Source organism: Heteronotia binoei, chromosome 2 (assembly GCF_032191835.1).
Source record: "Heteronotia binoei isolate CCM8104 ecotype False Entrance Well chromosome 2, APGP_CSIRO_Hbin_v1, whole genome shotgun sequence".
NCBI classification, from domain to species: Eukaryota; Metazoa; Chordata; class Lepidosauria; order Squamata; family Gekkonidae; genus Heteronotia; species Heteronotia binoei.
Genome location: NC_083224.1, coordinates 199,894,024 through 199,915,377, shown reverse-complemented (window position 1 = coordinate 199,915,377; position 21,354 = coordinate 199,894,024). Strand labels below are relative to the sequence as shown.

The 21,354-nt window shown below is 49.1% G+C and overlaps 1 protein-coding gene across 1 annotated transcript in view; it reads left to right on the top strand.

Moving 5' to 3' along the window:
• Positions 1–4,677: 4,677 nt before the first annotated feature.
• YJEFN3 (YjeF N-terminal domain containing 3) overlaps positions 4,678–21,354 on the top strand; it is a 58,818-nt gene continuing 42,141 nt past the window's right edge. Inside the window, exon 1 of the mRNA XM_060233445.1 lies at positions 4,678–4,975. Within this exon, the coding sequence (XP_060089428.1) occupies positions 4,911–4,975 (65 nt within the window). The 5' untranslated portion in view covers positions 4,678–4,910. The remainder of the gene's footprint in view (positions 4,976–21,354) is intronic.

Below are 21,354 nucleotides of genomic sequence, written 5' to 3'. Positions count from 1 at the left end.
TCCTGCATATCAACTGTCTCGAGCTCCTTGCTGTTCACAGGTCACTGAAATCCTTCCTGCCATCTCTGCACGGTCGCCACATACAAATAACATCGGACAATGTGGCGACTGTGTTTTATATCAATCGGCAAGGAGGGACTGCGTCCTCCCGTCTCTGCAAGATGGCACTACGCTTGTGGCATTGGAGCATCGCTCACAAAATCCATCTGACTGCAGTGCACCTACCAGGGGTGCAGAATACGAAAGCAGATACTCTGAGCAGGATGACAGTAAACGATCACGAATGGTCAATCAACAGGAAGTATCTCCTCCCTGTCTTCACTATGTTTGGTGCTCCAACCATAGATGTCTTTGCGTCCCCGGACAACGCTCAATGCGACATCTTCTACATGAGAGGCCCCCCATCCTCCCTGTCACCAGGGGATGCGTTCCTACAAACATGGAACGGCCCACTTCATTTCCTTTTCCCACCGATTCCGCTCATAACAAGGACAATTCAGAAGTTGCAGTTGGACCACACGGACTGTATCTTGATCACTCCTTGGTGGCCGCGCCAGGTGTGGTTCACCACTCTGCTCCTCCTATCGAACAAGACTTATCACTGCTTCCCGCAGGTACAGGATCTTCTGTCACAACAGAAGGGCAGGGTCCTACACCACAATCCTTCAGTCCTCAAATTAACAGCTTGGAGGATCAGTTTTTAGGTTTTCCTGACGACGTCAGACACATCCTTTTAAACGCCAGGAAGCCTTCTACTAGGAAATCCTACATAGCTAAATGGAAACGCTTTACTCAATATGCCATGCGCAATAATTTCCACCCTGCATCCTCCTCCATCTCGCAGATCCTTACTTATACCGTCTCTCGGAATCTGGTCTCACTTACTCCTCACTTAAGGTGCATCTGGCAGCCATCTCTGCCTTCCACCAGAGCATCGAGGGCCGCACAGTATTCGCACATCCTGTTACAAAATCTTTCTTGAAGGGAATCCTCCATCTTAAACCTCCGACTAGGCAACTCTGCCCTACATGGAGTCTATCTGTCGTGCTCAGTCAATTGATGAAGCCGCCCTTCGAACCGATGGCGTCTATCCCCTTGCACCTTTTATCGTGGAAAACAGCCCTGCTAGTTGCACTCACCTCAGCTAAAAGGGCCAGTGACATTTGCGCGTTTCGATCTGATCCACCCTACACTGTCTTTCATCACGACAGAGTGGTCCTGAGGCCGGACCCAAATTTCTTACCTAAAGTGGTGTCACCCTTCCACCTCCAAAGTGTAACCACTTTGCCATCCTTTTTCCAACACCCCTCGGATTCGGGACAGAAATCCCTCCATAACCTCGACGTGCGTCGAGCCCTTGCCTTCTATTTGGACAGGACTGCTGCATTCCGCAAAGATACCGCATTGTTTGTTTCCTACGGAACCCACAAGAAGGGGCAAAAACTCTCTATACAGAGACTGTCTAAATGGCTGGTTGAGGCTATATCACTTTTTTACAAGTTAGCTAAACAACCAGTTCCAGAACCTCTAAGGGGACATTCTACTAGGGCACTAGCCACATCCTCCGCCTTTGCGAGGGGCATACCTGTTGAAGACATCTGTGCAGCAGCAGTATGGTCTTCATCGTCCACCTTCGCCACGCATTATGCCATGGACATTCATGCAAGGCGAGATTCTTCCTTCGGGCAAGCCGTACTCCGCTCCATCTTCAACTGAGCTGCCATGCTCTCCAATGGTGAGTGGGAGTACCTTTACTGATCTGTTATGTATAACCTAACTTCTGAAATTTCTCTTTCAGAAACAGCACCCACCTCCGTGCAGAAACAGCAACCACCTCCGTGCAGGTTAGCTCATCAGTCACCCATGTGTGGGACTGCACAGAGACCACGAAGAAGATAAACAGGTTGCTTACCTGTAACTTATGATCTTCGAGTGGTCATCTGTGCAGTCACACACGCCCACCCATCCGTCCCCGCTGCTGTTTCTGCGATTCTACATCCCTTAGACTCTATTGCACTTAACAGCGGCTGGAAAGAAACTGGTGGGTGGAGCGCCTTCCCCCCGCTCCAGGCATGCGCAGTGGATGCCTGCTCCCCAGGGCGGGAGGAAGTGCGCGCCAAAAATAACGCTTAAGGCTAGCTTTGAATTCTCCGAGGTCGGGTTCGTTCCAGCGGGAAAACCCATGTGTGTGACTGCACAGATGACCACTCGAAGATCATAAGTTACAGGTAAGCAACCTGTTTATTTCTAACCCGCCCTCCACTCCGAAGAGTCTCAGAGCGGCTCACAATCTCCTTTACCTTCCTCCCCCACAACAGACACCCTGTGAGGTAGATGAAGAGATTGGATTTATATCCCGCCCTCCACTCCGAAGAGTCTCAGAGTGGCTCACAATCTCCTTTACCTTCCTCCCCCACAACAGACACCCTGTGAGGTAGATGAAGAGATTGGATTTATATTCTGCCCTCCACTCCGAAGAGTCTCAGAGCGGCTCACAATCTCCTTTACCTTCCTCCCCCACAACAGACACCCTGTGAGGTAGTTGAAGAGATTGGATTTATATTCTGCCCTCCACTCCGAAGAGTCTCAGAGCAGCTCACAATCTCCTTTACCTTCCTCCCCCACAACAGACACCCTGTGAGGTAGATGAAGATATTGAATTTATATCCTGCCCTGCACTCCGAAGAGTCTCAGAGCGGCTCACAATCTCCTTTACCTTCCTCCCCCATAACAGACACCCTGTGAGGTGGGTGGGGCTGAGAGAGCTCTCCCAGAAGCTGCCCTTTCAAGGACAGAGTCTCAGAGGGGCTCACAATCTCCTATATCTTCTCCCCCCACAACAGATACCCTGTGAGGTGGGTGGGGCTAAGAGGACTCTCACAGCAGCTGCCCTTTCAAAGACAACCTCTGCCAGTGCTATGGCTGACCCAAGGCCATTCTAGCAGGTGCAAATGGAGGAGTGTAAGAGAACCTGCTCCAACATTGAGGTGCGGAAAGAAAGATTTAGGAGACAACAGAAATTCCGGGAGACGTCTGGTTAAAGAAAAGGTGCGCACAAAGGTTGAGAGGGAATCTGTAGTCTTAGAAAACTCCTCTCAGAAGACTCCTCCTGCCTTTGTCCGTCCAGCCTTTATTGAAACCATGACCTCACATCATTCCACCAACATTAGCCAATTAATTATATGTGTCTGGTCAACGTAACCACAGATAACGCCTGCGCAGATCACACAAACAGCACGTTTCTTTATCATAACATAACAAAGCTTCAATACATTACATTCTGTGGCGCAGTTAAATATCTCTGCTCTTAAAACTGAATCCCTACAGAGGAGTGGGGAATCAAACCCGGTTCTCCCAGATAAGAGTCCACACACTTAACCACTACACCAAACTGGCTCTCCTGAACATCTTCTGAACATCTCTTGCCTTGAAAACCCTGTGAAGACACCACAATTCAGCTGTGACTTGACAACCCTTTCCACCACCAAACTAGAGAAATGTGGGATCTAAACACCTCTTCTTCGAGTAGAATTTGGGATATCCTGTATCTATGTATGTGCAGGTGAGCACGTTTAAAAAAAATAATAATAATCACAAAACAAAATGAAAAATATTGAGGCAGATTCCCTGGATGTTAACCCTCCCCATGGAATGGAGGCCACTGAGAGGTGATCTGATCACCATCTTCAAGTACTTGAAGGGCTGTCAGCTAGAGGATGGGGTGGAATTGTTTTCTGTGGCCCCAGAAGGCCGGACTAGAACCAATGGGTTGAAAATAAATCAGAAGAGTTTCCGGCTCAACATTAGGAAGAACTTCCTGACCGTTAGAGCAGTTCCTCAGTGGAACAGGCTTCCTCAGGAGGTGGTGGGCTCTCCTTCCTTGGAGGTTTTTAAACAGAGGCTAGATGGCCATCTGACGGCAATGCAGATCCTGTGAATTTGGGGGGAGGTGTTTGTGAGTTTCCTGCATTGTGCATGGGGTTGATGACCCTGGAGGTCCCTTCCAACTCTGATTCTATGATCTCTGCAAAATGGTAAAGCTGCAGTACTGCAGTCGGAGCCCTCTGCTCACGACTTGAGTTCAATCCCAGCGGAAGCTGGTTCAGATAGCTGGCTCCAGGTTGACTCAGCCTTCCATCCTTCCGAGGTCGGTAAAAGGAGTTTCCAGCTTGCTGGGGGGAAAGTGTAAAAGACTGGGGAAGGCAATGGCAAACCACCCCGTAAAAAGTCTGCCGTGAAAACGTTGTGATGCGACGTCACCCCAGAGTCAAAAACGACTGGTGCTTGCACAGGGGACTACCTTTACCTTTTTATCTATTAGCTTTAACTTTTCTATCTGTCTAGATTTTCTGAGTCGTGGGTAATAACTCGCTATTATGAACTCAGCATTGAAGTGGTAGGATTTGTATCTTGCCCTAAAAGCCCTTCCTGTTGGTCTCCTGCCTGTTAGGGAGACTGTCCAGAGCACGGGTGGAGGGACAGAGGTGACCCTGGAGGCTGCCCTCTCTGAATGTCCTCTGGATTGTGCTGTCCAAAGGCATTCACAGTTCTTAGCCACCTTGGGGGTCCTGGAAAGGGTTAATGCACCCCCCACCCCGTGCTTTCCCATTGGGTAATGGGAGTGGTGGAGGGGAGAACTCTGTATTTCTCCTCGCAAGGACCTGACCAATCAGTTCCTTTCCCTCAGCTCCTGTTGTGCCCACACTGGCACAGCTGTTTGCCAAGGGGAGCTGCACGGTTGCTTCCCCCCTCCTGCTTTTGCATTTTTTCTCTCCCCTCTTCTTGCTGTTTCTCCCCCCTCTTCTCGAGAGGAAAGAGCAAGGAAGCAGGAGGGGCTGGCTTGTGGGGGTGGGCTGGGGGGGGCCCACCGTTGCCGTGACAGGTGCCACCGCAGAAGGAAAGGCAAAGCCATGGAGAAAGCCGGCTGCAATTCCTCCCATGGCAAAAAGGAGATCCAGCCGCTCCGCTACCTGAGGTAAGCAGCAGTGTCGTCATGGCTGTGGGGGGCTCAGGTGCATGTGCTTCCCCCCCCCCCCCTCCTGGGAACAGAGGCAGAAAGACAGCAAGCGGACTCCCCACTCCACCCCCCTGCATTTTCCAGCTGGGGTGCATCGCAATCTCGTGACCCCTGACAACCTCTCAGCCTGCTGTGCCGATCCGTTCGCAGTTGCTGTGTCTGGGCCAAAGGGAGTCCGTTTGGGGACCAAATCCAGAATAGGGGAAGCAATTGTTTGTGTTTGGTTGATTACAACACTTATTTTTTTTTAAAAAATGCTGCACTCCTTCCAAAGAGTTCAGGGCGACGCGCATCGTTCTGTGTTCCTTCAGGCATTGTCACCACAACACCCCTGTGGGAAAGGTGAGGCTTTATGGCAGGGGCGAGGTGCACACCTGGAGAGCCACTTTGGTGTACTGGTTAAGTGCGTGAACTTATCTGGGAGAACCAGGTTCGATTTCCCACTCCTCCACTTGCTCTGGTAGGAGTTGTCCTTGAAAGGGCAGCCGCTGTGAGAGCCCTCTCAGCCCCACCCACCTCACGGTGTCTGTTGTGGGGGAGGAAGGGAAAGGAGATTGAAGGCTGCTCTGGGACTCTGCCCTTGAAAGGGCAGCTGCTGTAAGAGCCCTCTCAGCCCCACCCACCCCACAGGGTGTCTGTTGGGGGGGAGGAAGGGAATGGAGATTGTAGGCTGCTCTGAGACTCTGTCCTTGAAGGGGCAGCTTCTGGGAGAGCTCTCTCAGCCCCACCCACCTCACGGTGTCAGTTGTGGGGGAGGAAGGGAAAGGAGATTGAAGGCTGTTCTGGGATTCTGCCCTTGAAAGGGCAGCTTCTGGGAGAGCCCTCTCAGCCCCACCCGCCCCACAGGGTGTCTGTTGTGGGGGAGGAAGGGAAAGGAGATTGTAGGCCACTCTGAGGCTCTGTCCTTGAAAGGGCAGCTTCTGGGAGAGCTCTCTCAGCCCCACCTGCCTCACAGAGTGTCTGTTGTGGTGTAGGAAGGTAAAGGAGATTGTAGGCTGCTCTCTGTCCTTGAAAGGGCAGCTGCTGTGAGAGCCCTCTCAGCCCCACTCACTTCACAGGGTGTCTGTTGTGGGGGGAGAAAATATGGAAGACTCTAAGCCGCTTTGAGTCTCTGATTCAGAGAGAAGGGTGGGGTATAAATCTGCAGTTCTTCTATTCTCCTTCTCCTCCAGTGTTCTTAGCCATTATGCCAAGCTGGCTCTTCATAGGGACACGTCCTGCTGGACTTTTGGCAAGGAACAGGTTTGGTTTGGGGCGTACTGCGCTGGCCAAAGTAGCGGCATAGTTCTCCTTTGGCTGTCGCTTGTGCTAACTAGGGCCTCACAACCCGGTTAACTCTCCCAGGAAGCATGGCTGAATACTGGAGTGAAAAGGTTACGTTCTGCCGGTCCTGGGTGCATGCATGCACACCCCGTTGCGTTGCACCAGAAAGATGGCTGAAGTTGTCCAGGGGGCTGGCATTCTTGTTCCTATGGCTGTTCTTTGAGGCTAGCTGGTGTGTCTCTGCATGCCCCGAGAAAGCCAAAATGCGATGAGGAGGGAGGGGGGGTTGTTTGTTGACCCAGGCTGTGCGGAAAACATCAACAGTGATGGCTGCGCCCACATCCCGATGCTACTGGAGAGTTGTGTGAATCGTGACTCAATGACAGCTGACAGCATTCAAACGCTGGTCTCCATGGCGACCATCAAGTGGGCCTAATTTGCCAGAGTAATGGAGGTGGGAGAGGACTTTGGGGGTGAAGAGGGAGCGATTAAGAAGCGGGAGGCAATATAAGGCTGCCCCCTTCTGATGACCTTCTGTTAATTTCCACACACACACCCCTCCCCACAAACACATACTGATCCTGTACAGTTGTAGTCAACAGGTGTGGCCCAGGTAGAGTTTCACCGGTAGGCCCACTTTTCCACTTCCTGGACAGCTGCCCAACAAGCGCATGTCAAACGAGGGTGAGAAGACTGTATATTCATTATTTCTCTGCTTTCATTAAATAATTTAATTATTTCTCTACTTTAACACCCTGCATGTGCTCAAAAGTGCTGTGTTCTTACATTATTTTGGTCAGGTGTTCCACTTGGTCGACATTTGTTTTGTTCAGGAAAAAGGCACTCTGTGCATGGTCAGAAACCACTGGAGTTAGGCCAGTTTGGTGTAGTGAGAGCCAGTTTGGTGTAGTGGTTAAGTGTGCGGACTCTTATCTGGGAGAACCGGGTTTGATTCCCCACTCCTCCACTTGCAGCTGCTGGAATGACCTTGGGTCAGCCATAGCTCTCGTAGGAGTTGTCCTTGAAAGGGCAGCTGCTGTAAGAGCTTTCTCAGCCCCACCCACCTCACAGGGTGTCTGTTGTGGGGGAGGAAGGGAAAGGAGATTGTCGGCTGCTCTGGGACTCTGTCCTCAAAAGGGCAGCTTCTGGGAGAGCTCTCTCAGCCCCACCCACCTCACAAGGTGTCTGTTTTGGGGGGAGAAGATATAGGAGATTATAAGCCGCTCTGAGTCTCTAATTCAGAGAGAAGGGCGTGGTATAATTCTGCAGTCTTCTTCTTTTTAGGAATCCAGAATGCAGAAGTCCTTTAAATAATATCCCAAAATGTATTCTACTCAGGGACATGGTACTCTGTACATGCACAGAGGTACCAGAATGTTTGCAAAACCAAATGTGGCAGTGCTACTGTTGAGTCATTGTGCGGAAGGGTGGGGAGAATGGGGGGGGGGGACATGGCCTATAGAATCCTGGCTCATGTTAGTCTCCCCCCATCTCAAGTTCTATCTGTGCATTGTGGGTATTTTTTTGGCACTTCTTTTCTCTCTCTTTTTTTTTTTTTTTAAAAAACCAAATAGGCTTAGGCTGTTTCTGTGGCAACAGATACAAAGCACCCGTTAAAATGGAATGACTGCACTTTGAGGTCATTTCTTTGTCGACTCGGAGGGAGAGAGAAAGAGAGAAGAATCTTGCTCAGTGTGTGCAGTGTGCACAAATAAACTAATGTTAAGCACCGCTGCTTAACACATCTTGTGATGATTTCAGGAACACTAAATGATATATTTTTTTAAAAAGCAGACTGGGTTGCAGGAAGGTTAGACTTATCCCCTCCCCCCCCCCCACCCCAAACAAAGCCTCTTTGTGCTTTTTTAACCACTAAAAATCCAAACAGGGTTGATTGAATTGAAATTCTACAGGGAAGAAGAAGAAGATATTGGATTTATATCCCACCCTCCACTCCGAAGAGTCTCAGAGCGGCTCACAATCTCCTTTCCCTTCCTCCCCAACAACAGACACCCTGTGAGATAGATGAAGATATTGCATTTATATCCCGCCCTCCACTCCGAAGAGTCTCAGAGCGGCTCACAATCTCCTTTCCCTTCCTCCCCCACAACAGACCCCCTGTGAGGTAGATGAAGATATTGGATTTATATCCCACCCTCCACTCCGAAGAGTCTCAGAGTGGCTCACAATCACCTTTATCTTCGTCCCCGACAACAGACCCCCTGTGAGGTAGATGAAGATATTGGATTTATATCCCGCCCTCCACTCCGAAGAGTCTCAGAGCGGCTCACAATCTCCTTTCCCTTCCTCCCCCACAACAGACCCCCTGTGAGGTAGATGAAGAGATTGGATTTATATCCCGCCCTCCACTCCGAAGAGTCTCAGAGCGGCTCACAATCTCCTTTCCCTCCCCCCCCCCACAACAGACACCCTGTGAGGTAGATGAAGATATTAGATTTATATCCTGCCCTCCACTCCGAAGAGTCTTAGAGCGGCTCACAATCTCCTTTACCCTGTGAGGTGGATGGGGCTGAGAGGGCTCTCACAGCAGCTGCCTTTTCAAGGACAACCTCTGCCAGAGCTATGGCTGACCCAAGGCCATTCCAGCAGATGCAAGTGGAGGAGTGGGGAATCAAACCCGGTTCTTCCAGAAAAGAGTCCACACACTTAACCACTACACCAAACTGGCTATTCCCTATTCCCCAGCAAAGGTGATGTTTTTTCTGCATCCCCCTCCAAGAAACTGTTTTGATCTCTTCTTAGGGTTGCAAAATCCTGCTTGGGAAATACCTTGAGATTTTTTTGGGGGGCCTGGGGGTAGAGTTTGATGCGGAGAGGGACCTCAACAAGCTGTAAGGCTGCAGAGCCCACCCTGCAAAGTAGCCATTTTCTTCATTGTATGGAGATCAGCCGTAATGGCTGGAGGTTGGCAACTCTGTGTACTCTACATAAATTGAGAGCCAGTTTGATGTAGTGGTTAACGGCAGTGGACTCTGATCTGGAGAACTGGGTTTGAGTCGCCACTCGTCCTCCACATGCAGCCAGCTGGGGGGCCTTGGGCCAGTCACGGTTCTCTCCGAGCCATTATCTCAGCCCCACCTACCTCACAGGCAATGTTCTCTCTAAGCTGCAGAGTCTTGTGAGCAAAAATTCTACTTTGAGCTACTGGCATTAAAGTAGGGTTGCCAATCCCCAGGTGGGGCTTGGAGATTCCCTGCAATCATAACTCATCTCCAGATGACAGAGATCAGTTCCCCTGGAGAAAATGGCTGCTTTTCTGGCCACTGTGTGACACAGAGTGTTGGACTGGAGGGGCCATTGGCCTGATCCAACAGGGCTTCTCTTATGTTCTTATGTGACACAGAGTGTTGGACTGGATGGGCCACTGGCCGGATCCAACATGGCTTCTCTTATGTTCTAATGTGACACAGAGTGTTGGACTGCATGGGCCACTGGCCGGATCCAACATGGCTTCTCTTATGTTCTTATGTGACACAGAGTGTTGGACTGGATGGGCCACTGGCCGGATCCAACAGGGCTTCTCTTATGTTCTAATGTGACACAGACTGTTGGACTGGATGGGCCACTGGCCGGATCCAACAGGGCTTCTCTTATGTTCTTATGTGACACAGAGTGTTGGACTGGATGGGCCATTGGCCTGATCCAACATGGCTTCTCTTATGTTCTTATGTGACACAGAGTGTTGGACTGGATGGGCCATTGGCCTGATCCAACATGGCTTCTCTTATGTTCTTATGTGACACAGAGTGTTGGACTGGATGGGCCACTGGCCTGATCCAACATGGCTTCTCTTATGTTCTTATGTGACACAGAGTGTTGGACTGGAGGGGGCCATTGGCCTGATCCAACATGGCTTCTCTTATGTTCTTATGTGACACAGAGTGTTGGACTGGATGGACCATTGGCCTGATCCAACATGGCTTGTCTTATGTTCTTATGTGACACAGAGTGTTGGACTGGAGGGGCCATTGGCCTGATCCAACATGGCTTCTCTTATGTTCTTATGTGACACAGAGTGTTGGACTGGAGGGGCCACTGGCCTGATCCAACATGGCTTCTCTTATGTTCTTATGTGACACAGAGTGTTGGACTGGATGGGCCATTGGCCTGATCCAACAGGGCTTCTCTTATGTTCTTATGTCTGAGGCAGTGATGCTCTGCACTCTTGGTGCTTTTGGAGGGGGCAAGGTGCGAGGGCTTCTGGTGTCCTGGCCCCACTGATGGACTTATTGATGGCACCTGGGTTTTTTGGCCACAGTGTGACACAGTGTTGGACTGGATGGGCCATTGGCCTGATCCAACAGGGCTTCTCTTATGTTCTTATGTCTGAGGCAGTGATGCTCTGCATTCTTGGTGCTTTTGGGGGGGGGGGGGCACAGTGGGAGGGCTTCTGGTGTCCTGGCCCCACTGATGGACTTTCTGATGGCACCTGGATTTTTTGGCCACTGTGTGACACAGAGTGTTGGACTGGATGGGCCATTGGCCTGATCCAACAGGGCTTCTCTTATGTGACACAGAGTGTTGGACTGGATGGGCCATTGGCCTGATCCAACATGGCTACTCTTATGTTCTTATGTGGCACAGAGTGTGGGACTGGATGGGCCATTGGCCTGATCCAACATGGCTTCTCTTATGTGACACAGAGTGTTGAACTGGATGGGCCATTGGCCTGATCCAACATGGCTACTCTTATGTTCTTATGTGACACAGAGTGTGGGACTGGATGGGCCATTGGCCTGATCCAACATGGCTTCTCTTATGTTCTTATGTGACACAGAGTGTTGGACTGGATGGGCCATTGGCCTGATCCAACAGGGCTTCTCTTATGTTCTTATGTCTGAGGCAGTGATGCTCTGCATTCTTGGTGCTTTTGGGGGGGGGGCACAGTGGGAGGGCTTCTGGTGTCCTGGCCCCACTGATGGACTTTCTGATGGCACCTGGATTTTTTGGCCACTGTGTGACACAGAGTGTTGGACTGGATGGGCCATTGGCCTGATCCAACAGGGCTTCTCTTATGTGACACAGAGTGTTGGACTGGATGGGCCATTGGCCTGATCCAACATGGCTACTCTTATGTTCTTATGTGGCACAGAGTGTGGGACTGGATGGGCCATTGGCCTGATCCAACATGGCTTCTCTTATGTGACACAGAGTGTTGAACTGGATGGGCCATTGGCCTGATCCAACATGGCTACTCTTATGTTCTTATGTGACACAGAGTGTGGGACTGGATGGGCCATTGGCCTGATCCAACATGGCTTCTCTTATGTTCTTATGTGACACAGAGTGTTGGACTGGATGGGCCATTGGCCTGATCCAACATGGCTTCTTTTATGTTCTTCTTCTTCCTCTTCCTCCTCCTCAGTATGCTTAAGGATCACATACAAATGTCATAATTGTTGCAAAATTTGATTTCAGTGGGCTTTGGCCCCAGGATCTGTTTCCTTCACCACAGTCTGTGTTGGAATAAACAAGTGGAGGTAAATATAGGTGCCTCTGAGCATGTGCTGAGTGCAGGATTTCCTGTGCCGATGGCATGGTTTCCAGGCAGAGTTTGAACTTTGACATTTCTCCCCCTTGGAAAACATGCTGGAGATAACATCTCTTTGTGACGTTGGGCACCGATCGCAAGTCAGATCACTGCAGCTCGTTTAAAACTGTGTTCAGGACCGTATTTATTTACAGTATTCATTACTGTCTTTCTTCCATACAAAGCTCAAGGTAGATTATGACCAATGCTCTCTCTAAGCTGTGGAGTCTTGTGAGCAAAAATTCTACTTTGTGAGCAGCCAGCATTAAAGATGTGCGCCCAAGACAGTTCTCTCAGAACTGTTCTGCTCAAGAGCAGTTTCTGTCAGAGCTCTCTCAGCCCCACCTACCTCACAGCAAGTGTGTCCGTTGTGGGAAGGGAAAAGAGATTGTAAACCACTCTTAGACTCCTTCAGGTAGTGAAGGGCAGTGTATAAATCCAATCTCTTCTTCTTCATAAATTTGAGCTGCCTTTATCTGTCCCAGAAAGTGGCTGATTAAGAGCAGATATGCCGGTTTGTCTCTATGGAGGCCTAAATAAAGGAAATTAAACTTGCTAACGTAATCTAAATCAGCACATTCCACCTGGATTCTTTTTTTAAGAAAGGTCAGCAGCGAAACTACCTTGAGAGAGTGGTTTCCGAAAGTTGCCATTTTTTTGGTTAAAATAATGTCCATTCACTCACAGTGCAGTGTTATCAAGTCCTGCCTGAGTGGTATGGTTGCCAACATACAGCTGGGGCCTGAAGTACTCTCAGACTTACAGCTCATTTCCAGACAGAGGAGATCAGTCCCCATAGAGAGATTGGCTGCTTGAGGGGTGGGGGGACTCTATAGGATCACATCCATGCCCACCTCAGGGCTCCACCCCCAAATTTCCAGGAATTTCTCAAGCCAGAGTTGGCAACCCTAGAGCATGTCTAGAATGCAGAAATAATGTAGGGGACTGCTTCAAAATGATCAAGAGTTGCTGAAGATGTTGGGGGTGTTTTAGTTTAATAAAAGTTTACAAAATCATGTGCAGTGTGAAGAAAGCAAGTAGAAAGAAAGACACCTCCCAATCCTAGATTCCTGGGGAACCCAGGGAAGAGAAAAAGTAGTATTTCTTCACAAATCATGGAGTTACTTTTGGAACTCACTGCCTCAGGATGTTAGCTTAGAATACTTTCAAAGGGGGTTTGTTGGTCATAAAAATAGTTCCATTGATGGAACCTGAATGTTGTGGAATTCACCAGCTTCGTTGTCTAGCTCAGGGGTAGCCAAACTGTGGCTCAGGAGCCACATGTGGCTCTTTCACACATTTTGTGTGGCTCTCAAAGCCAGCTAGTGGCTTGGAGAATGCATTTAAAGCTGCTTTCTTTCTACCTCTCTCCCTCCTCCCCATCTATGTTCCTTCCTTCCTTCCTTCCTTCCTTCCTTCCTTCCTTCCTTCCTTCCTTCCTTCCTTCCTTCCTTCCTTCCTTCCTTCCTTCCTTCCTTCCTTCCTTCCTTCCTTCCTTCCTTCTCTCAAACATCTGACGTTCATGTCTTGCGGCTCTCAAACAACTGATATACCTGTGGCTCTTATGTTAACCAAATTGGGCCACCCCTGGTCTAGCTGAAAGCCCAAATAGACAGGTAACCGGGTAACAAGCTTAAAAATTTACTCGTCAGGCAAATGGTGATCACAGAAATAAGTCTGCAAAGAAAAGTCACACCCTTGTAGGGTTGTTCTCTTCAGTTATACTCTTTGGTTACATAGCATTGCACAAGTGTAAAGCTGTAGCCTGAATCAAAACTTAAGACTTCAGAGTAACTTTCCACTGCAGACCCCCCCACCCCACCCCGCACCACATTCCCAGGGACCATTTGCACAAACTGTTGACGTGGATAGTCTTCGGTAACTCCCCGAGATAAGCTATCTGGGCGCTCCTCACAAGCTTTGTCTCTTTGAACTTCTGCTTTTATCAGCAGAGGCTGCTTGCAAGTTGCAAAGCAATTAAACCTGGCACTGGCTATGCAAAGCTGCATTTTTATATTTTGTTGTACAGAGGCAGAATAACTCTGAATACCATCTGTATTCAGTGGGACACAGCAACAGCAGCTGGAGATTTGGGTCTCTGTGCCCTGATTTGCAACCTTTCCCGAGCTGTAGGTGAAGGTTGACGCTAACCAGTCTGAGTAGACAAGACTGACTTTGATAGACCCAGGGTCTGATTCAGTATAAGGCAGCTTCATATGTTCATATGACTTCCTGGTCCGATCCAGCAGGGCTCTTCTGATGAAGATGAAGTTTGTACCCAGGTTTCCTGCAGCCCTGGTCTCTGCGTTTCTGTCTTTCTCTGTTCAGCAGGCTGTTATTTTGAGGTTTGCCTAGAAATGCCACATAAACTGGGCCTCTGGCATTCTGTGGCATTTTGGTGCCTGTGTTTACAACTTGCACATCTCTCTCTCTCTCTCTCTCTCTCTCTCTTTCCACGCTAATGATAACATTTAATGTTTCTGACAGTGCGGCCTCTGAACTACCAAGGCTCCTGCCATAATAAATCTGTTTGCCTTTTTGCGGCTCTGCTAGAGTCTTCTTGATTAAGAGAACATAAGGACATAAGAGAAGCCATGTTGGATCAGGCCAGTGGCCCATCTATTCTAATGCCCTGTGTCACAGAGTGGCCAAAACCCAGGTGCCCTCAGGAGGTCCATCAGCAGGGCCAGAACTCCAGAAGCCCTCCCACTGTTGCCCCCCCCAAGCGTCAAGAATACAGAGCATCTCTGCCCCAGATATAAGAACATAAGTGAAGCCATGTTGGACCAGGCCAGTGGCTCATCCAGTCCAACACTCTGTGTCACACAGTGGCCAAAACCCAGGTACCCTCAAGAGGTCCATCAGTGGGGCCAGAGCTCCAGAAGCCTTCTCACTCTTGCCCCCCTGTGTCAAGAATACAGAGCATCATTGCCCTAGACATAAGAACATGAGAAACCATATTGGATCAGGCCAATGGCCCATCCAGTCTAGCACTGTGTCACACAGTGGCCAAAACCCTGGGGCCATCAGGAGGTCCACCAGTGAGGCCAGAACTCCAGAGGCCCTCCCACTCTTGCCCCCCAAAAATACAGAGCATCCCTGTCTCAGACAGTGTTCCATCTAGACCTTTTGGCTAAGAGCTGCGGATGGACCTCTGCTCCAGATGTTTCTTGCAGTAGTGAATTCCTCGTATTAACGACGCTTTGGGTGAAGAAGGATTTCCTTTTATCTGTTCTAAGCCTACTTAGTGCCCACGAGTGACAAAGGGAGAAAAGTACTTCTTTCTCTACTAGGGTTGCCAAGTCCAATTCAAGAAGTATCTGGGGACTTTGGGGGTGGAGCCAGGAGACTGTGGAGTGGAGCCAGGAGACATTGGGGGTGGAGCCAGGAGACATTGGGGGTGGAGCCAGGAACAAGGTTGTGACAAGCATCATTGAGCTCCAAAGGGAGTTCTGACCATCACATTTAAAGGGACCACACACCTTTTAAATGCCGTCCCTCCAGTGGAAATAATGGATAAAGGCACTTTCTTTGGAGGCTCATAAAATTGGACCCCCTAGTCCAATCTTTTTGAAACTTGGAGGGGACTTTGGGGGAAGGCTCTGGATGCTCTGCTGAAAATTTGGTGCCTCTACTTCCAAACTCCCCCCCCCCCCGAGCCCCAGATACGTGAGGATCAATTCTTCATTATACCCATGGGAATCGGTTTCCATAGGGAATAATGGAGTGCCCAGCAGACATTCTCTCGCCGTGGCTTTCTGATGACCCTAAGGCAAGGGGAAGAGCTCCAAACCAGGGGATCCCCTGCCCCCACCTGGGGATTGGCAACCCTATATTCTACCTTTTCTATCCCATGGAAGATTTTATAAACCTCTATCGTGTTTTGGAGGGACGAGCCTCATGTGCCTTTTTCCATCTTTGGCAAGCACGGCAGCTGGCCCCTTACCTGGAGCGCAGCGACCTAGCGACGGTAATCCATGCTACGGTCACCTCAAGAATAGATCACTGTAATGCTCTCTACATGGGGCTACCCCTGACGCTAACCCGGAGACTACAACTAGTGCAGAACGCTGCGGCACGGCTGTTAATGGGGCTACCACGACAGGAGCACATTCGGCCAGTGCTGAGAGAGCTGCACTGGTTGCCTGTTGTGTTCCGAGTTCGCTTCAAGGTGTTGGTACTAACCTTTAAAGCCCTTTATGGTCAGGGACCTGCCTATCTACGGGACCGCCTTTCCCCATATATCCCCCAGAGAGCACTGCGATCAGGGACAAAAAATCTGCTGTCTGCCCCTGGCCCAAAAGAAGCCAGGCTATGCGTAACAAGACCCAGGGCTTTCTCGGTGGCAGCACCAGAACTTTGGAACACCCTCCCAGAAGCTATAAGGGCCCTGCGGGATTTGTCGGCGTTCCGCAGGGCCTGTAAGACCGAACTGTTTAGACAAGCTTTTCTGGTTGACTGAAAATGGGCTGCCACCGGACATCCTACAGAAGCTGGTGGTCATAGTCAGAACCCAATACCGCCAGACTGGATTGAGACAGCGCAAATAGTTTTAAATTGATAAGTGAACTATGTTTTTATATGTTTTATGGAATTGATTGTTTTTATGATATTGTAAGCCGCCCTGAGTCCGCTTGCGGAGAGGGCGGGATATAAATGTAAAGTAATAAATAAATAAATAAATTCAAAGCCTCTCCCAGAAAAAGAAGACTTTGCTCTTTCCTGAGGCGGCGCTAGAGGGCGCCAGAAGGTTAAGCAAAAAGGGCTGCGCTAGAACACTGGAAAGGCAAAATGCTGCACAGGGATTCGCTTGTGGGCCACTGAAGAGAGCCAGTTTGGTGTAGTGGTTAAAGAATTGATCCTCAGTTTAGCCTGGAGAGGAGGTGGCTGAGAGGTGATAGGATCACCATCTCCAAGGACTTGAAGGGCTGTCATCTAGAGGATGGGGTGGAATTGTTTTCTGTGGCCCCAGAAGGTAGGACCAGAACCAAGGGGTTGAAATTAAATCAAAAGAGTTTCCGGCTCAACATTAGGAAGAACTTCCTGACCGTTAGAGCGATTCCTCAGTGGAACAGGCTTCCTCGGGAGGTGGTGGACTCTCCTTCGTTGGAGGTTTTTAAACAGCCATCTGACAGCAATGAAGATCCTGTGAATATAGCGGGAGGTGTTTGTGAGTTTCCTGCATTGTGCAGGGAATTGGACTAGATGACCCCAGAGGTCCCTTCCAACTCTATGATTCTAACATATCAGTAGGTGCTAGTGCATTAATTCATGAAACAATTAATTTCGATGGTAGCAGTATAACTGAATGATCAGTATTAAGTGTTCCGAAGGGACCCCAGATCGCCATAGCGTGGTAGGAAGTCCAGAGTGGTGTTAAATTTCTGGTTTATGGGCCTAATCGGTTGCTGTAGAAGTTGCCATTATGGGGAAGCAAGGTGGAAGAGTGCCATTATGGGAGCTCTTGCAGGGCTCTAACGTCCTCCAGCAACTCATTCCACCAGCTAGGGGCAGCAGCAGAAAAGGCCCTGGCTCTAGCTGACTGAAGCCTAACTTCCCTGACACTGGGGACTGTCAACAGGTTTCGAGACCCGGACCAAAGTGCTCGCTGGGGCATATACAGGGAAAGGCGGTCCCTAAGGCATGCCGGACCCTGGCCATATAGGGCTTTAAAGGTTAAAAACAGCACCTTGAAGCAAATCCAGTACATTATTGGTAGTCTTAACCTGTTTGCAACACTTGGCCAGCTAGAGGCTTGTGGGAAGTTCACACAAACAGAGCCCGGAAGGTGTGAGAGCTTTGAACTGTTCTTTGTATTGTAAAGTGAGTTCAGTCATCTGTAGGGTTGCCAAGTCTAACTCATCTAGGGACTTTGGGGCCGGGAGACTTTGGAGGTGGAGCCAGGAGACTGGGTGATTTATCACTCGGGACTTTTTCTCCATAAGCCTTGGGGAACTTCCTATCTTGAATGTACTTTCAGAGGGGAGCTGCGTTAGTTTACAGTAGAGAGATCCAAGTGAGCAGCCGCGTTGGTCTGAAGCCATAGAACAAAGCAGTAGACAAGTTTCACCTTTAAGACCAACTAAGTTTCATTCAGAACGCAAGCATACGAAAGCTTACATTCTGAATAAAACTTAGTAAGCTTTTGTATGCTTACATTCTGAATAAAACTTAGTTGGTCTTAAAAGTGCCACCTGTCTACTGCTTTGTTCTATTAGTTTACAGTAGAGAAGAAGAAGAAGAAGATATTGGATTTGTATCCCGCCCTCCACTCCGAAGAGTCTCAGAGCGGCTCACAATCTCCTTTCCCTTCCTCCCCCACAACAAACACCCTGTGAGGTGGGTGGGGCTGGAGAGGGCTCTCACAGCAGCTGCCCTTTCAAGGACAACCTCTGCCAGAGCTATGGCTGACCCAAGGCCATGCTAGCAGGTGCAAGTGGAGGAGTGGGGAATCAAACCCGGTTCTCCCAGATAAGAGTCTGCACACTTAACCACTACACCAAACTGGCTGACTCAAGTCCAGTACCTGAGAAACCTATAAGATTTGGGGGGGGGGGGGGGTATAAGTCAAGGGTGGCCACATGTGGCTCTTTCACACATGTGGCTCTTTCACACATATTGTGCAGCTCTTGAAGCCCCCACCACCCCGTCAGACAGCTTGGAGAAGGCATTTCTTCCTTTACATCACTTCTCCAAGCCAAGCCAGACAGTGGCTTAGAAAATGCATTTAAAGTTAAAGTTGCTTTCTTTCCACCTCTCCCTCCCTCCCTATCTTCCTTCCGTCTTGCGACTCTCAGACATCTGACATTCATGTCTTGCGGCTCTCAGACATCTGACGTCCATGTCTTGTGGCTCTCAGGCATTTGACGTTCGTGTCTTGCGGCTCTCAAACATCTGCTGTTCATGTCCTGTGGCTCTTAAACATTCCATGTGGCTCTTACATTAAGCAAGTTTGGCCACCCCTGGTATTAGTTTTCGAATATAATGCAAAGAACAGTTCAAAGCTCCTTCATCAGAGCCAAGTAAAAACAGAGGTCCCTGAATCCTTGCATCCCATTTCTCCCACCTTCAGATGGGATAAAGGATTCAGGGATGTCTTATATCTGATGAAGGGAGTTTTGACTACTGAAAACTTATCCCGCCCCCCCGCCCCCCCCCCAAAAAAAATCTTGTTGGTCTCTCAGGTGCTCCTAAGCTTGAATCTCTCTTGAATGCTTTCTTGATAGCATTCTTGATATGTGACGAATTATATATTTTAAGAACAATCCAACTAAGGCTTAAGGATCACGAATACCAAAAAGTGTTCCCCTCACATCCCCCCCGTTTGCTCTGCAGCCAATCTAGGTATACTCCAAAGACATGGGAAGACATCCCATTATTTTTTTTACTTCAGATTCCCCATTCCATCATCGGACTTTTACTCTGGCACATTTAAATGCCTTCCCATCAACAGTTCTCTTTGGTAGGTTTAGACAGCTACCTTTCCAAAATAGATTGTGTCCATGCGAATTAGGAGTCCTTGATTCTATATCCCGTATTATTTTAGAATGCCCTCTCCTGGCCTCACAACGTAGGCAATTTTTAGCTGAATATCTCCAACAGAATGTATTTACTAAAAGGAAAACTCTAGCCTACTTTTTAGAAGATGTTAATCCCCACATTACTACATGTGTTGCGAATTTCTTGGTAGAAGCCTGTAAAATTAAATCTAGGCATACTACTGTATTTTAATTGCTGGGTGTCTAGTCTTGATTTGTATCATTCGCTGCTATTTTAATAGATTGTTTTATGTACTGTTCTTACTATATATATATATATATATATATATATATATATATATATATAGTCCTGTGCTGCAGAGTGGTAAAGCTGCAGTACTACAGTTGGAGCCCTCTGCTCATGACCTGAGTTCGATCCCAGCAGAAGCTGGTTCAGGTAGCCGGCTCCAGGTTGACTCAGCTTTCCATCCTTCCGAGGTCCGTAAAATGAGCACCCAGCTTGCTTGGGGGGGGGGGGCAAGTGTAGATGACTGGGGAAGGCAAGGGCAAACCACCCCGTAAAAAAGTCTGCCGTGAAAACGTTGTGAAAGCAACGTCACCCCAGAGTTGGCAACGACTGGTGCTTGCACAGGGGACTACCTTTACCTTTTTTACTATAGTTCAGGCCTTTGTATCTACTTTTGATTGCGAATCATTATTGCTTTTATGCCAGTAAAGTTCTGAATGAATGAATGATAGCCAAGGGAGTGTGAAAACCGTTCAAATGAGTACTTCGATTTCACGTAACGCTGTCCTCTTGGCCCGCTACCCAGACTGATACTTCCCTCCCAGGAACGGGTTGCATACACAGACACCCACTTCCACTTTTTGGATCGTAAAATGACAGGACGGTCCGCAATGTGGATTGTTTTGCCATTTGCGGGTCCCGGCGAACAGCTGTTAACGATTATGGTCCACATTTTTCTTCCCGGAGTCTTGCATCTGCTGCCAGAGTGTTTGGAGACCCAAAGGGAGGATGAAACAACTGGGACATTGTTTAGGTTTACATAACAGATTCCGGTCTGTTGCGTTGCCCACCTATGTTTGAAAAGGGAAAGGAAAGGCAAGACGAGCGGAGATAAGAGGCCTTTCTGTCCAGGAGCCGTCTGACCAGACTTTAACCCCACCAAGCCTTGACAGCTTCCGTGGGCTCCAGAATTCTGATTTGCCAGCTAAGCGAGATGAATCCAGCCATTCTGAGAGGCTGCTGCTCCAGGTGGGTGGGTGGAGAAGCCAGGGAGAAATCGAGGTCAGGCCTTTTCACAGCAAACACTCCATTCTTCAACACTGCTGAAGGTTAGAAATGGCCTCCGCAGGCAACTGTCTCTCCTGCGGCTGAGAAGGGTGACGCTACCGAATGGTCCAGCTCGCCATTTTAGCTTGGAAAATTTCCCATTCGTTTTTGTTCCTCTCTTGTTTGAGAGCCAGTTTGGTGTAGTGGTTAAGTGCACGAATGAACTCTTATCTGGGAGAACTGGGTTTGATTCCCCACTCCTCCACTTGCAGCTGCTGTAGGGTTGCCAAGTCCAATTCAAGAAATATCTGGGGACTTTGGGGGTGGAGACAGGAGACATTAGGGGTGGAGCCAAGATCAAGGCTGTGACAAGCATCATTGAACTCCAAAGGGAGTTCTGACCATCACATTTAAAGGGACGGCACACCTTTTCAATGCCTTCCTTCCATAGGAAATAATGAAGGATAGCGGCACCTTTTCTGGGGGCTCATACAATTGGACCCCCTGGTCCAATCTTTTTGAAACTTGGGGGGTACTTTGGGGAGAGGCACTAGATGCTATACTGAAAATCTGGTGCCTCTACCCCCCAAAACAGCCCCCCCCCAGAGCCCCAGATACCTGTGGATCAATTTTCCATGATTTTCTATGGGAATAAATCTCCATAGGGAATAATAGAGTTCCCAGCAGACATTTCCCTCCCCTCCCCCTGCTTTCTGATGACCCTGATAACCTGCTGGAATGGCCTTGGGTC